The sequence below is a fragment of the Sander lucioperca genome, chromosome 23, assembly GCF_008315115.2.
Source record: "Sander lucioperca isolate FBNREF2018 chromosome 23, SLUC_FBN_1.2, whole genome shotgun sequence".
Lineage (NCBI taxonomy): Eukaryota > Metazoa > Chordata > Actinopteri > Perciformes > Percidae > Sander > Sander lucioperca.
In genome coordinates, this window is record NC_050195.1 from 1,792,354 (window position 1) to 1,808,952 (window position 16,599).

At 40.6% G+C, this 16,599-nt stretch overlaps 2 protein-coding genes across 3 annotated transcripts in view; one reads left to right on the forward strand and one right to left on the reverse strand.

Annotated features, from left to right (window-relative positions):
- Positions 1-9,560, forward strand: part of LOC116053744 (sodium/hydrogen exchanger 9-like) — a 62,253-nt gene extending 52,693 nt beyond the window's left edge. For both annotated transcript variants that reach the window (XM_031304889.2, XM_031304891.2), the window contains 4 exons: positions 1,907-1,952; positions 3,896-3,951; positions 8,201-8,306; positions 8,396-9,560. In XM_031304889.2, coding sequence (XP_031160749.1) covers positions 1,907-1,952; positions 3,896-3,951; positions 8,201-8,306; positions 8,396-8,566 — 379 coding nt within the window. In that variant the 3' untranslated portion in view covers positions 8,567-9,560. The remainder of the gene's footprint in view (positions 1-1,906; positions 1,953-3,895; positions 3,952-8,200; positions 8,307-8,395) is intronic.
- A 996-nt stretch (positions 9,561-10,556) lies between these two features.
- Positions 10,557-13,981, reverse strand: chst2b (carbohydrate (N-acetylglucosamine-6-O) sulfotransferase 2b). The gene has a single exon (XM_031304892.2). It carries the CDS (start codon positions 13,227-13,229, stop codon positions 11,832-11,834), a length of 1,398 nt encoding a protein of 465 aa, XP_031160752.1. The 5' UTR covers positions 13,230-13,981; the 3' UTR covers positions 10,557-11,831.
- Positions 13,982-16,599: the final 2,618 nt, after the last annotated feature.

Below are 16,599 nucleotides of genomic sequence, written 5' to 3' on the forward strand. Positions count from 1 at the left end.
TGTCCTGTCTCCTAGTCGATCTTTCACTCACACAGTCACCATCTCTCCCTCTCACACACGGCAGCACCAACTCATTCTTTCACTCTCATGTCACTGAAGACTATCTCACTCACCATCATGCTCAGGAAACTGGACTTCATTCTCTTTTTTTCCGTTTTGCTCTCCTCTCCCTGATCTTTTTTTCTCTACCTTAAGCTTGTGTTCCTTTTCTGGCTCTTTCCCTCACACTTTATCTGCCCTTTCCGTTTTCTATCAGCTAAGCTCAGTGACAGAGCCTGTCGCCTGAGAATGTATTCCACCAGCTGAAGGAAATGCGTCATGAGTAGTGCAGTCCGTTTGAGCCTGTCACAGCCTGCCCCATCCAAGAGGTTTTCCCATAACACTTTGCACCAAAACAACTTGCTCCAATGTAAGCGTTGCATAATAAAGACAGATCTCAAGCACCTCCTTTACCTTCCTCCCTGTGCAATTTCAGCACACTTTCAACCTCTGTGCCTCTTTCTACTGTTCTGATAAGAAGAATAAATACATGTTGTGGGCAGAAAATTAAGGGAATAGCAGGGAGACAGTAGAAGGAGATGACAAAGAAACAAAATTAAGAGGAGGTAGGAGGGGATAAAGAGACTAAGAGTGATGTGACAGAGTGCAATGGATGTTGAAAAGAGAGATAGTTGGATGAAAGTGGAGGACGAGACGTTTGAAAGTGGACAGAACAGATTTGTAAATAGAGGAAGAGACAGGGACAGATGGTGAAAAAGGAAAACAAAAATGGTTAATGATGGATGGTTTGATGGGACACAGCAAAATCAAATTAATTACCAAGTACAATAATATTCAGAATGTTTTCCAGAGTTTCACAGCATAGGACTAAACTGAAATGTGAGAACCGGTAACAAGAAGAATACTGATTAGAGAGGGAGAAATAAAAAAAATAAAAAAACAGTAAAGACAAACACTGGAGATGGATTGTGGAGGGAAGGCAGCCAAGACAAAAATCTGTACAACCTAAATTAGTCGCAGCGCTCCAATGCTCTGATGAGAATCTCTTCTCTGTTGTTGTTGCTTATTGCAGGAGCCTCTCGGTGAAAGGCTTTGGCATCAGCACCTTCAAACTTCACACACACACACGCGCACACATGCACAGCACAGTGATAGTGGTAGGCTATTTCAAAATGTCCTGAGCCTTGCAGCAGTAATGCTAGGCTATTAGACTTAACTGCTGACCTGTAGGAACTAGCATCGACAGCTGTCTTGTTCTCAGCATCTCTCTAACCTCTGTGGGAAACGCTTTACCTTTAGTGGATTTTGGTTGACATGCAATTATTATAATGTAAGAAAATGCTACAAAGTCATAATCACCTTTTGATTTCAGATTCAGGGTAAAAGTGTGTGTGTGTGTGTGTGTGTGTGTGTGTGTGTGTGTGGATGCAGGGAATGCATGTGCACACTGAGATGGTGCCCTTGTTCCCCAATAAAGCAGCTCAGTAGGCTGTCACTGACCAGTGCTGAGTCACTTTGTTTCAATTGAGAGCAAGCAAGCAGCCAGTCAGCCTCTCCTCTCAGCCCTGTCGCTCGAGCGCGCCTGCGGCAAAGTAGGGTTCACACTTTGACAAGGTAATAATGGCAGGCACGCAGAATATCAAACATAATTGCAACGCGGTTTGTCATTTATCAAAGGTTTACCCAGCTGACATTTTCTTGGTGTGGTGTGGAAGACAAGGCTGATTTTCATGAAACAGTTTGAAAGGTCTTGTTCAAACTGAGCCGGGTTCCACGCTGACTTTCTCTTTCGTTCGTAGTCACATGCAGTGCTAGACTGACTTTAAAAGAGGTACAGTTTCACATGTAATGAAGAATAAAATCCCTTTGGGATTTGTCTCTATCTCTTTCTTTTCATTTTCTACAGAGTGGGGGTGGATGCAGATGAAAGTCCAGAAGACCTTTCTCATGAGGTAAAAACACCTTATTGTCACTATTCAGTCTGCTCTGTTTATAGCCACAGTCATTCTCCTTTCTGTTATTGAAATGTATTTTAATCTGCAGTGCTACAACTTTGTGCAGATGTTTTTGCAAGTGACTCTTTAAAATAGTGTCAGTGCCATGACCAGCTTCCATCTACAGGAATGCATTAAAAAATATGATGTCCAGTAAATCTTTGGTCAACAATGTAAAAAGTATTTGTATTTGTTTTTTAAAGGAGAATATAAAACATTATTTTTGTGTATACCAAGCAGCAAAGCATCAATCTGTCTTGTCTGGCTTTCTTCTAATTTCAGTCTTACAAAAAGCCATAATACCCAAGATGGTATTGTTTACTCTGACTGTGGTTTGCTGCCTCCTTTTAGCTGCACTTCATAGCTATTGCTCATCAATCCCATTTAGAATATTGAGCATTAGTGCTACTGTATGTTGATGTATTGCAGACAATGTTTTTTGTTTTTATGTGCTTAAAAACACTTCAACTATTGCAAACAGTAGTCCTAATGGTCTACCTATAGTTTTTAGATAGGTTTAGGTATTCAGGGGATCCATTTTTCATGAAAAGTCTCCGCCAGTATACATTACACTTTAAAAATGAGGACCTAATTACCAAAATATAGAGAGAGAAATGACAGATGCCAGTAGAAAACAGCTCACAAGGCTTGAAAACGACTCCGTAATCACTAATGCAATTATCTTTATTGTAATATATCTATCTATAGAATTAAAAAGAAACTATGCAGCTTCACTTGCTTTCCAGATGACTTTAGCAGATGGATGCCCTGCAGCTGCTATTATTCACTCATTCATAATACTTAAAATAACGTACACTGCTGTATACAAAGTGATACTACATATGTATACAGTATATTGTGCTTTAAGGTGTGTTTTCTGCTTCGTTGCCAACACTACAGCTCTCCCCACTGGAGGGAACTGAACAAAGTGAGAGGAGAGGAGCGATCACGTTCAAAGACAATGAAACTTCATTTGGTTAAGAGCTATTTTTAATTACCATTAAAGTGCTGCAGCGCTGTACTGCGTCACATTTACTGAGTCTGTGTTTGACTCCTGCTATAGGGTATTGGTAGAGCTTTTTTTTTTTGCACACACTGTACATTACAAAGATAACAATATGCAGCATTTTTGCACGTACATAGCAAAGATTTACAGCATATCCTGCCAACCTCTTCCACCGACACTTAATATGCTTCCACCCTTTAATCTTGGCTCTGTTGTTTATTTTGACACCGCATGACATCAAAGCGAAGAAGAGGTTCAAGAGGAGGAAATGCAGTTTTTGCTTCCTGCTAAATGACCATCTGTAGTACATCCTTTGCAGCACACTGGCACTGTTTATTTTTGTTTATTTTTTTTGGTTGTGCACACACATACACACACTCCCCCCTACCACCTTACCATGGCTGCTTCTGTGCAGCTCTCCATCCCGTCTCTTTCATCTTCTTATTTGACCTGACTCTTATCTGCACGCTGTGACTGGGACATGGTCTGGGCAGCTCCCTGGCATTATGAGGCCAGAAGGGGCAGACAGAATAGGCAGCGTGGCCGGTAAGGCTGGAGGAAGATTTCAGTGGAGAGGTGAGGCTGAGCCCCAGGGCTCTTTCTTATGAAAATTGTTAAATGTAACCTTGCCCAGAGTTCACACACAGACTGCAGGGGGCATGTTCTTACTGTAGCAAGTAGGAATCTCTAGGGGCTTTGCCGTTTTTTAAAACAAGATTTTCCAATATAAGCACAGGGCTCGAGGTCCCTCTTGTAAAAGCTAAGGTCATTGGATATGACTCCGCTGACCATCCAGGGGTGCAGGTTTTCAGCATTTCCATCAGGCAGCGTATGTAGCCACCCCAGAGGGTCTTTGTATGTCAATGAATAACAGTGGTCCTCTCATGGTGTACAGGTTGCTACAGGGAGGGCAGACACAACACGGGGCCTGTGGCACCATCTGGACTACAAGTATCCTTTCACTGCTTTCTTCTCTAAAGCACTCTCACATCTGCTTGCACTCATGATGCTTAACACACTGCCATAGACCAGTGTGGTATTATACAGTGAGTACAAGGGAAAATGGCAGAGTGCTTCATTTCAGGAGATAGAAAGAAAGACCCTTATGTACTGTGATGGTAGAACAAACAGAAAGTCCATGCACTGCTTCAGGAAAGTGGTGGGTCTATGTATGCATATCAAAGGGATATTTTGACGTTTTGGAAAGCATTCCCATTTTTCAGCGTAAAGGAAACAACATACAAAATCAGTTTACACAATCTGATTTTGTTAGCTTTGGAAAGGTTCCCCTGTTACCAGTCTGTATGCATGGCTAAGCTGCTAGCTGCAGCCTGTTTACCATACAGACATGAAAGTAATATCGATCTTTTCATCTAACTCGTGGCAATAAAGTGTATTTCCCAAAACTATTGCTTCAATTTACTTGCCGTTGACTACGTGGTGAACTGGATTCCTGTAACCAGAGAATTTCCCAGTAAGAAAACAGTCCTGCCTCTGGAGTGGACATGAGGATTTCATTAGGTTTAAGCTAATCTCATTTTTAATGGCCTCATGACTACGCTGGTGATCGGTAAGGAGCAAATTATTTTACTTTATGGTCTCTATCTCGACTGCAAAACAATGAAATGCAGGTCTGCTAGTGCATTCATTTAGAGTAGGTCTATTCAATTTAATGCATGAGTGTGCTAAAATTTAATAATAAATATATTTTTTCGAGAAGTGCATTTAAAGTGAATAACAGTTAGGGGACATATATGATTGGACAGATGTTGTTAAACCATTAAACCTAAAAACACTAATGGGTTACATTATGGATTGGATTTATGACACTTTTTGATAGGGTTAGGCATTGTTATGATATTAACAATTCTGATTCCAATTCCAATTCTTCCTTTCGGATCCGATTCTTTGAGTGGTGGAGTTGAATCGGGTCACATGCTTATTTCACAGATAAAAGGAACATTTTATTTTTGATACAATGGTTATTTACAGTTTTACCGGTCTTTTTCGCCGTAAAATAAAGCCACACAACCAAAACTTGTACATGTTAAATTTGGAACCGATGTTTCAAAACCAAATTTTCCAAATGATTCCAACAAAAAACAATACCATTGGAATCGTAAATTTTGAAACGATTCCAAGTTGGAACCGGTTCTCGATGCCTAATCCTACTTATTGACCCGCTCATTGCTTGCAACACAAGTCTGTGTAACCATAGTAACTACATACCCACACCCGTTGGCTTTAGTGAAAAGTCTACATAGGGGGTGGATTTGCACATTCGACAGAATGTGTGGTGTTTTTTTTTATTTGCATGTAAATGTAAGAAAGAGAAAGCGAGAGGGGATGAGAGAAGCTGTGAGCAGGATGAAAAAAACAGTTCTGGCCAATGTTTCCTATTGATGGAAAAAGAAAATGGTAAAATAGAGTCTAGATGCTTTGATGTGGACCAGGTGAGAGGAGCCTGAGCCTGGATCCCGCTGCCAGGTAATTGAGCCTCAACTTGGCTTGCCGGTGTCTTATCCTAAAGGCTTCCTTAACCGTTTCCCTGTCAGCCTGGCTTTAAGGCTCATTAGGATAAACACTTTACTCTTAAGCAGTGATTTTGACCGACATCAAAGCCTGTTTGATCTTTCCTGCTGAAGTGGTTTGCAGACTGTGGTTTCAGGGCTGTCAACTGCTGTTTTTGTTTTGACTGTGGCATCCCAGAGGCCACCCATGTTTAAGAGACCTGGGGTGGCTGCAATATACAGTTGGCTTGGTCCTGGATGAGACTGTGACTAGGAAGTTAAATCTCTCTGGTTCCTCTATTTTTATATGGTATTATATAACATACCACAGTAGCAGGGCATACACAATACCATACAAAAAAGTAACAGTTAAAAGGGAGGTGGCACCAATTGTAAATTGTATGTGCTGCTGACATTTTGTATTGTGTGTGCGAGACTTTTTCAAAGGGTTGTATGCATTTTATTGTTGTAGCTGGTCAGAGTAAAGCTAATTTTACTCTATTTACTTTGCATACTATAGGGTAGTTTAATCTCTAATAATGCATTATATTGATAAGGTGATGATATGAGTCATATGTAAAATCTGAATCGACAAAGTAACTAGAAGCCGCATCTGTCCAATATATGTAGTAGAATAAAAAGTACAATATTTCTCTCTGAAATGTAGTAGAAGTATAAGGTAGCGTAAAGAGATAAAACTACATCCATCCTTGGTTATTCTGAGATGACAAGGAGTTTTTTTGTACAGCCACCAATGATTATTAAAAGAGTACTTTGACATGTTTGGAGATCTCTCACATTCAATACCATTCTCTTGTGAGAGTGGTATTGATCTTCTCATCTAATTCTAACGGGAAAAAGCGCGTTTCCCGAGATGTCAAACTGTTTGTATCATGTGGGGATATGGTCACAGTCAAATAATTATGTTCTTAGATTAGAAATAATCACATTTTTTAAAACATGGTAAAACAAGATGTTCTTACCTATTTGAACCTATTTTGAAATATCAGTATCAATCCATTTATCTTTTATCCATTTCATTTATTTTTTTATAACTTTTATCTATCTATCTATCTATCTATCTAGAAATGGAATTACTCAAGTTAAGTATAAATACCTTAAATCTGTACTGAAGTACAGAAGTTGAGTAAATGTGCTCCTTTACTTTCCTCCACTGATGAGAGGTCAGGAAAAGGTGACGTGGGAAGTTATGCTTACTGCGATGCTGGTTGAGGCAGCAGTTGTGCTTCTAACCCCACACAACTAGTCAGCATCTTTGCACACACACACACACACACACACACACACACAACCTGACACCATTGTGGAGCAGAAAGCAGCTCTAGCAGTTATAATTGCCATCGCTGTCGCTGGTATGGCAGTGTGGAACAGGAGGACACTGTGCCGACGAGAAAACAACTCACTCCTTCAGGCCCCCTAGGAAGTCATTATTCCCCCCTTTCTACCTCTCTATTCTTCATCCCCTGGTGTCTCTGTCTCTCTCTCGCTCCCTCCCCCTCTCTCTCTCTCTCCCTCTCTATCTCTCTCTCCCCTCTCTCTCTCTCTTTCTCTCTCTCTCTTCCTCATTTGAGACATTTATGAATAAATCCTGTTAGCTGGCGGAATACGGCCCATAATTCCCACATCTTGCATATTGCTGATAACAGCACCAGAATTTAAGAATTGGCGCCACATAACACATTAGATCATTTCCCTCTGCTCTTTGTTTGTTGTGTGCTTATGCAGGGGATTGTAAGTCCCCCACTATTCATTATAGGCTCTGAGGTACAAAGGTTGCTTTTGTACAGAAATTATAGCATTGGTGAAATATTGTTTTGTCTTTTTTCGAGGCGCAAGGAGAACAAAGTATGAACACCTGCAGAAGGGCAATTATTATCAGAACTATTTTTTTTTTTACAGCTTAAAGCTAGTTCATGTGCCTGTCGTTTTTAAGGGTCAGTAATGGAGAGGATACAGAATCAAATTTGGCTGCCACCAAGTTACTGTATGCAGACATCTGGCCTGAAAAAAGGGGGTTAGAGGGTGTATTATATGTCATTGTTATTTTCAAGTGACTACCTACCATCACAGCCCACAGCACCTCCATAGGTTTGTTACAATAACATCCAGCATCCAAAAACAGCCCTTTCTACTCCTACTCTCAACACTGATCAGAAATGCCTGTACACATTTATAAATTAGTTCCGACCTTGCCTCTGGTTTCAATCACATGCAAGACTGACCCATTTTTTATTTTTATTGTGGGTTTTTATTTCTCAAGACAACTACAAAGCAGAAAAAAATGATTTAATTTACTTCAACCAATGCTTTCAAACATAGTCCTTGTCCTGATTTGCACTCCCACATCTAAACACTAATTCTCCCCCCCTAAATCCTTTGGTCCTACCCATAATTAACATACTTAGCTAAGATAACACAACTAATGTCACACCTTAATCTTCTGAACCTTTGTGAACTCTCTAAAATACATCAGTAAAACACTACAATTGCTTCTTTACACATATAATCTAACTAAATATGCCCATAGTGAGATGTGCTTTGGTTTTGCTAAAATGATTAATAGTAGAACTCGGTGGCCTGACGCCCGATTTCGAAAAGGCTAAAAACAAACCATTTTCCTGTCTCCTGTTTGCTGTCATTGACGCCACCATACCTTAACAAAGTCACAGATACCTAAAGCCGGTGCTGACACATTGTGGCCCTCCCCTCACCGACTCACTGCCACAGTGGTGTGGGCTATTTGCCAGACTCTTCAGCAGCCCCCATGTCCAGGAGGTAAGACTTCCCTTGTGTTACTACATACATATCTTCATAGAATAAAAGAAATCAAAGTTATCAATTATGATTTGCTCCTTGCCATTCAGGATGAAGAGCAGCTGTGTGAGATTGAACCAGATGACTCCACCTTTTATTTGGAGAAAACAGAGAACCAGCTTGGATCTATAGGAGGCGACTCTGGATCTGCGCACCAGGAAGACCTGCTGGAGGGAGACCTGGGACTTGGCACTGTTCCTGCTCTCGCCAGGGAGGCCTGACGCTCCAGGAGTCACCTCCAACCCAGCTTATCAGAGTCTGCTGCCCTGAGGCTAAGGCACTGCCTCCCACAGTGAGTGGGGTCACTGGCCGGGGCATCTGAGAGGAGTCGACCAGGAGTCAGTGTTACAATGACTCCCAAAAGGTCATGCACTCCCCTTGTGCTGACATGCATGCAAAGACACACTCGCACAGGGAGAAATTACAAAGGCCATTGCTCTTTCTGTTGCTATGCTGATGGTTTTCTTGGCTTGTTTGCTCCTGTTTCAAGGAATTTAAGACCTAAAATAGTATGATTAATCCTGCCTTAAGTGCCTACTGTTTAACATAACTGACAAGAAGCAGAAATTGCCCTGTGTGTACTCTGTGCTTTTCTGCAGCAAGCAGAGTTATAATGCAAAAGTTCTGGGGAAGATACACCATGTTGAGTCACACACAAATTGCCAGTGGAGCATCTTTGTGCTACTCAGTTAGATAAGGTCTTGATTTCAGAGGTTGCAGGAGAATTTCTCATGAATATTGGCTGTGATTAAACACCATGGCATTTTCCTTAATCAGCTGAAATGGTATTTTTGTGCCAACTTTGCTTTGCTCTTCCCCAACTCCTTATTAAACTTGTATTGCACTGTTTTCTGCTACAATCCCTTTAACAAATTCAAAATGTATTCCACTAAATGTATTACCCCCCGCCCCTCATCGCCCTCCACGACTTGCGTATCATTCTGCGGCAGGCTAGAATACTTACGAATGCTTAAGTATATCAACAGTATTTGGCTAAGATACTATTAGCATGTAAGGTTTCCTCTGACTTCTTTATAGATTGTACTTTGCTGCTTTATGAGTGCATCATTATAAATATCTGGGCCCCATTTGCCTTGTGTGAAGCAGGGTGTTGTGCACATATCCAATCTGTGAAGGTTAAGCTTTGTGAATATGCAGACTGTTTCTCTCATGTTAATAAAGCCATTGTCCTTGGAGTGAGGGCTTTCCATTTTATGTTGTGAATGCATGGGTGCATCAATGGAATGCTCCTCAATGTTCAGTCCTCAGTTGCTGCAAAGAAATGTAATGCATTGTCCTTTGTTTGCGCTGATGTTTATATTCAGTTTGGTTCTGAACAAAAACAGACTGAATGATAGCAACATAGTATCGCTTATTGTTAATTGTCTAATTCCGAGTACAGTCTTATTAGTTTGGGTGTGATTTGCTGACATTTGGAGCTCAACACAATGCACAATAACGCATTTGGTCGGTGATGCTCAAATTATCTAAACATTTAAATCTGACACTTGAAAATTCAATAGCAATGTCTCTTCACATAAGACAGTTACTTCTTCTCATTGAGAACTACTCATTTAAGTACGCCCACCAGCTACAGGATCTATAACTCCGTGCAGGAGGAATTTACTGCTCACAACAAGGGCTTACAACCTTTGTGTAACCTTGTAAAAAAAGGAAGACGCCGCTTGTTGAGCTTTTTGAGTGCAATTTTTGGGCTTTTTGAGCTTTACAAATCAAATGTTACTGAGGTGAAATGCAATCTCTAAACCTCAGCTAATCGCATCAAATATGGATGGAGTAAGTGAAAGATCTGCTTTGTTGTGGTTTTCCCTTTAACTTTTATACCTTTAACTTTGTATTTAAGTCATTTAACATTTGTGTATTTCCCTTTTTATGCCATATCTTTGAGATCTTTAAGGTTGGGTTGTCGCTAAATTGAAGCTGATGTTCTAAATATTTAAATGCACCCTGTGGAGTTTTTGACCACTAGTAACATTATAGAGCATTGTTTTTAGGCGTGCGTCCCTGCTGTTTGTTTTCGTGCCCAAGGACACACATGCATGCTGATGACGGGATACACATTTCTGCTAATGGTTTCACACTATTCCATTGATCTACAGGCGGCAGTAAATCACCAAGAATCACATTAATGCACCAACAAATGCAGGGGAGAAGAAGACTACCAGGAGGTAAACATTGACGTAAACAATGCAGCTTTGCAATTGTTTTACGAGGAAGGAAATTTATTCAACACGTTACTTAGACCTCAAGAATACACATGATATGTTTTGGTGAGAAACGATGAATGTAAACGGAAGCTTTGTTTGCAAAAAAAAAAAAAAAAAAAAAAAAAAAAACTCCACAGGGCACCTTTTGAGTTATGAAGAAAATAGCAACAAATGTGTGACATAATTACAGCACAATGGTTCTCAAATGGTGAGGGAAGGCACAGTGGTGCATAATGCACTGAACTAAGGTATGCCTTGAAACATCTCATAAATAAAAACAAAATTATTACAAAACCGATATGTAATTAAAAATGCATTAATAGCATATCGTTTTTTTGTTATTACAATATTGATTAAATCTAGTAGATTTTGGATTTTATTTGAATTTTTAACCTTGCCTCATGCTCCAGACTTTGAGAACCACTGGTCTAGTGCTCATTTTTGATCATGATTTCTACACGTACAGCAGTGCAGGTTCTTTAACACAGGTGCGTAAACTGTCTTGTTAACTGTGAACTTTACTCAATGCAATATTCCCAGATCACGGTTTTCATAAGAGCAAGCAATTGTAAACATTTGAAATGGTAGAACAGACTGCTTACAGACTTTCCAGCTCCAGAGCCATGACATGGTCCACAGTGCATGATATCCTACAAGGTAATCAAAACATCCTCTTTTTTTAAATCTAGAAATAGTACTACTGCTGTTCTGATGTAGCCTAGTCATCAAACCTCTACCTATGGCACGTACATCAACAAACCAATTTGATTGTCTCTGACTTCAACCAGATCTTACAAATAAACATTAGCGATGAGCTTTTTTTTTAACAGTTGTTCTTTTTTGTTTTTCTGTCATCAACTATTTTCACTTTTACAGACAGTATGGAGACTGAAAAAAACGTTTTTTGTAGGGTTTTGAACATTCAAAAATAACTCCAAAATAGCAACTTTGAAGTGTTATCATAACAAGATACATGAATTATACAGTTGTTGTTTTTTCATCGTTGCAGCGTCACTAATTAAGTCATCGTTCATAGGCCTTCTATTGTCAAACACATCCAATATTCCAGTATAAAAGAAGTGGTCCCTTCAAATACCACTGCAATACAACCGAGAGAAACATGATACATTCCAAATGTGGCCAGTGGAGCTCCTCGAACACTGATTTAAAGTAAAGCTTTAATTCTTCAATAAGAGGAAACGGCACTCGATGCAAAATGAACATTAAATTAAAAAGGTCTTTGGTGGTGAGTACGTTTTCACAGTTTGGAGTGTGTCAGTAGTGATTTGCTCAAGTCCTTGGCCTCCCCGGCTGTTCTGACTCTTTCGTACCCCAGAACAGACATGGCATGGTGACAGTAGTCCTCCACTTGTTTGATCTGTTGAATGCTGAGCACTGTTCTCCATGCACTAGCAGCTTGTGTGGCATTCCTGGACGAGACTATGAATGGCTTAGAGGAGGAGCTGGAGCCACTGGTCATGTTCAGGGCAAATGACTCGATGTCATGGTTGGTGGTGAGGTTGGCAAAGCGGTAGATGTTCCGCAAGGTCTTTACTGGGTTTTCGACCAGGTCCTCGTACCGCACAGCCATGTACTTCCCCTTCAGCCAGCTGGGTGGGTTTAAGGCAGTCCTCAAAGTCCTGGACGTGCGGTCACAGATCACCTCCATGGCTCCTATGGAGTGGTAGTCTGCGCCATCCTTCTTGTTGGCTTTGTGACCAGGATCCACAAAAGGTATCCTGCGAAGTTTAGGATCCCTGCTGCGGACCACCTGTAAATTCTCCCTTATCAGGCCATGTCTGGATTTGATCCTAGAGTTGGCCACTGCCCGCGGGTCTCTGACCAGATGTATCACCTTCAAATCCAAGGATGGATCCTCCATGAGTGGGGCCAACACGTTAACGTCCAAAATGCGTACCCCTTTAATGACTATGGTGCTATATTTGAGGCACTCCTCTTCCAACAGTCTAAGGCTTTGAGGAGGGCACTTTTTACATACCTTGTCATCCACCATGCCCACCACCTCTTTCCTGTAGGCTGAGCAGAGGGGATAGGAGCACACCACTTTATTGAGGGTGGCCCCAAATAGTCCCAGGGAGGTAAAATTCTTGCCCCCGGGGCTGTTGTAAAGTTGGAAAACAGACAGATCACAGCGGTATAAGGAGCTAAGCATGTCCCTGGCTGCCCCTTGTAAAGACACTGCATCACCCGGGTACAGTTTCTGCCAGATGTGCCACATTGGCTCATACAAGAAGAACACTTCAGGATTTTGGTTAAAAAGCTCTCCAAAAAAGGACGAGCCTGACCTCCAGGTGGTCAGAACATAGATGAGCTGTCTCTTTTTAGCCAGAGAGGGTCTGTACAGGAAGCGAATATCAGATCTGCTCTGATAAGTGGTGCTCCTCATCTGATGGTTACACTGCTGAGGCTCTTTAGTCCATTTATAATTAGCCAAGTTAAGCATAGTGAGGACCAGCAGTAAGAAGTAGGCCATAAATAAAACAATCCTCTTCCTGCGGAGGACTTTCATCACGATCCCAGGCTGTGCTATTATCTTGGTATGATTCCTGTAGGTTTTAAGCTTCCTCCCAAAGCCAGCATCCTTCTCCCAAGGCGCTGTCAACTTCAGTGGTTGATGATATTGTTTGCCTCTCATCTGTACCCTCGGAGAGTGGCTCTCTCACCACTAGACAAAGCTCCTTACATTGAGTGTGTACCAACACACTGCAGGATGTATACAGCCTATAGGCTACTGGGAAATGATACCCAGTTGATTAGCAGCTTATTGTTAGGTAATTCACCGCCAATTCGAAATCCACAACACGATATCCCGTTTTCACTGCACTGCGCAATGTTCTTCATAGGAATGGATGAGAGGAGCGTTTAAGTTGTCCATATATAGAGAGAGAGAGTTGCAGAGATTCTGTGGGTGGCTCGTGTTCAAAACAAAAAGCAAGCAGCCTTCATCATTGTAACAGACGCCCCGTTTGTCCATGTTCAGCGGAGGCATCTCTGCGCAGTTATCAGCTGATGCATCCTTGTTAATGCAGCCGGCTAAGATTCAGGCATCGCAGACAATAAAACCGTCATGATTTGGCGCGTCTGGCTGCAGCTCAAATCCTTCCGCGTCTGCCATAACGGAGCCTTGAACGGCCAGTATCCACAGTCACAGCATTTGTTTGGTGAAAGAGTCCCTCGTTCTTCCTGCTCCCCCTCTCTGCTCGTCTAACTAATATAAACTGGACCGATACAATCAGAATACAAGAAGAAATGCCCGCCCACAGAGGGACTATATTGGCCCGCGTGGTGGCGTAGTGCGTCAGCGAGCTGCACCATTGGACCTGCGGCACGTCTGTCTCGCTGCAGACTCGATTCTGGCTGCCACAGATCGCAGCAATGGTACGCTGGGGGGAATGATGCTGTTGTTATGTTTCAGAGAGGCCTAACGTTACCTCCCTATGTGCATCATTAACCATGCTCCCCCTTCTTATCAAGACATGCAGCTGCACACTATACCAGTTGCAGTGATGTAGCCTACAGGATTAATAAAAACGCCACAACCTCACCCATTCCCACGCTGACTTTTGTTTTAATGCATCTGTTTTTAAATTGTTATTATATTAAGAGTCTAGTCTTTACAGTCCTAATATGTATGTTCTCTTTATAGTGCATGAGTGCAGAGAAGAATCAATATCTCATATTAAATGTAGCTTATTTGTTCCCCCCCCCCCACACACACACACACACTACAGCCTCAAGAGGGTAGCCCAGATCTATAAGAAAAAAACAACTCCCTACCCTAAAGAAAAAAATCCTATTATTAATTAAAAATATAGGCCTACACCTACGCATACACACATTTCAGCAAAATACATTCCTGTTAAGATAAAAGATCAAAAATAAATAATTGAAAATAATAAACAACAGCAAGTCTAAAGGAGTATTTCTGCGCTTTGTTTCTTCCATTGAAAGTATTAGAAACAGTCAGCGACAGTGACTGACACTCCTCTCAAGTGGAATCAGCTGAAATGTGACTTCTGACAGCTGGTCCCCAGGAACTGACAAGTCCTGGGAAGCTGTAAGGCCATGTGTTTGAACAGAGGGAACCACATGCTCTACAGATTGAAAATCATCTTTCCTAAGAGGCTTGCCCGTTTGGGATTACAGCCCTGCACAATTGAATGGCACAAACGATAGAGGGAAAGGGGTTGGGCCCTTTGACCCCTGATGAGAAATCTGTGGGCCTGTATTATCTAGATTGGGATTCAGTGATTTTACAGTTTACGGTTTGGTGATTCTATTGTGACCTTATTTCATATATCTTGTAACACCACAATCTTCTTTTACTATTTAGCTATGATAGGTCTGTTTGATCCTACACAAGTACAACAGTATAGCCTCGTTGTTTTCAAGAAGACATCTGCTACAGATCAAGTAAAGCTGTGTGTGCTGTAAGTGCTTTTGAAAAAGCTTAGATGTAGGTTGGATTATTGGACTATGCAGTGAATAATTACTCTGTATGCTCTGTAAAGTGTGCAATGATCCTTCTATCCTAAATGTACTTATTTTGTATCCAATACATAGTCCTAAACCTTTGTGCAGACTGCCCTCTGCTGGACCGTAATGTTTCCAATCAAGACAAAGAAACTCTCTTTTGCTCAAAAAAGGATTGACATAACATATTCTTTATATTACCAAAGCATTATACATAATTTATGTAAATGATCAATTGTATCAACATGTAGACCTATTGATCAACTGCTAAAAATGTTATGGGTTGAATAGCAGTTTCTATAGATGGCTTTCTTTGATCTTATAAAAATAGTCACAAATGTTTTGATAGGCCTTTATTTTCATATTTATTGAGAAAAATTATTAATCATTTAGACTTTATATCCGTCACATTGTTTCTATCTTCCTTTGTCTTCCTCATTTGGGATTACTTACTGAAAAAATGTGACACAGTGTGATTCCTGTATCTAGCACCCAAAAACTGTACGTAACATTGAACATAATGTTCTTTATTTCCTTTCTAATTTAGTTCAGTCTGATTAACTTAGGGCCGATCTGGGATGCTGAGTTGTTGGATAATAAAGTGCAGCTTCAGTACCTCTTTTGCACATGCAATTGCTTAGAAATAGAGTGGATGGGGAGAAGCTTGTTTTAAAAGGCTCATTTACTGTAACAGCTCCTCTATGAATTTTAATTGCTGAGCCAAGTTTGACTCTATGTGGCACTATTTTTGAGATTTTCTCTGAAGTCTTAGACTAGATTTATAATATTCTGTGTGGGCTTTTTCAGGTGGATGAGAAGTCATGAATAGTAAGAGGACACCTCATTGCCACAGAGGGCAACAGAGTAAATCATTCAAATAATATAGCATAGAATATTGATTCTATTTCTATTACAATACAATAATAATTTCTCCCTTTCAAGACATGCATGCAATCCCACTGTAGGATATATGTATGATTTGGTATTGCAACACCCTATCAAACAATAATCACTCTATAATAGATTTTAATGTAATTTTTGATTACATGTCTTAAGGAATTGTTAATGTTATTATTAACACATGTCATTTTACTATGACAAGTCAAAATGTCTTTTGTGAAAAAGGCCTATCTGATATCTTACAATTTTCCTTTTTTAATTTGAATAATATTGCTTAATTTTCTTCCCAGTACAGGTACAGTATGGTTTGACTCCCGGTGTATTGAAATTTCATTTAATTCATATTAAACCATTTCATTCACATTTTATAACAGCCCTCTGACATTTTCTTTCTCAATAACCTTCTTTACTGGGAAAAAAATACTCACATTTGAAATGTTGTGAACTGCACAGTTGCAAATAGCCTTACTTAGCCTTTTATTTACAGATGTTTAATGGTCTGTTATAACCGTTACAGACTGATATGCCAGGAGCAAGGAGAACAGCTGTGTGTATCTCCCAGTCTACCACTGACCGACCCAACTATCTGTCTCCCTCTCTTTCTATTATCCATACGCAGTACATTTCCCCCA

Coding starts and splice junctions, on each gene's coding strand:
- chst2b (XM_031304892.2), bottom strand. CDS start 13,229: ATGAGAGGCAAACAATATCATCAACCACTGAAGTTGACAGCGCCTTGG.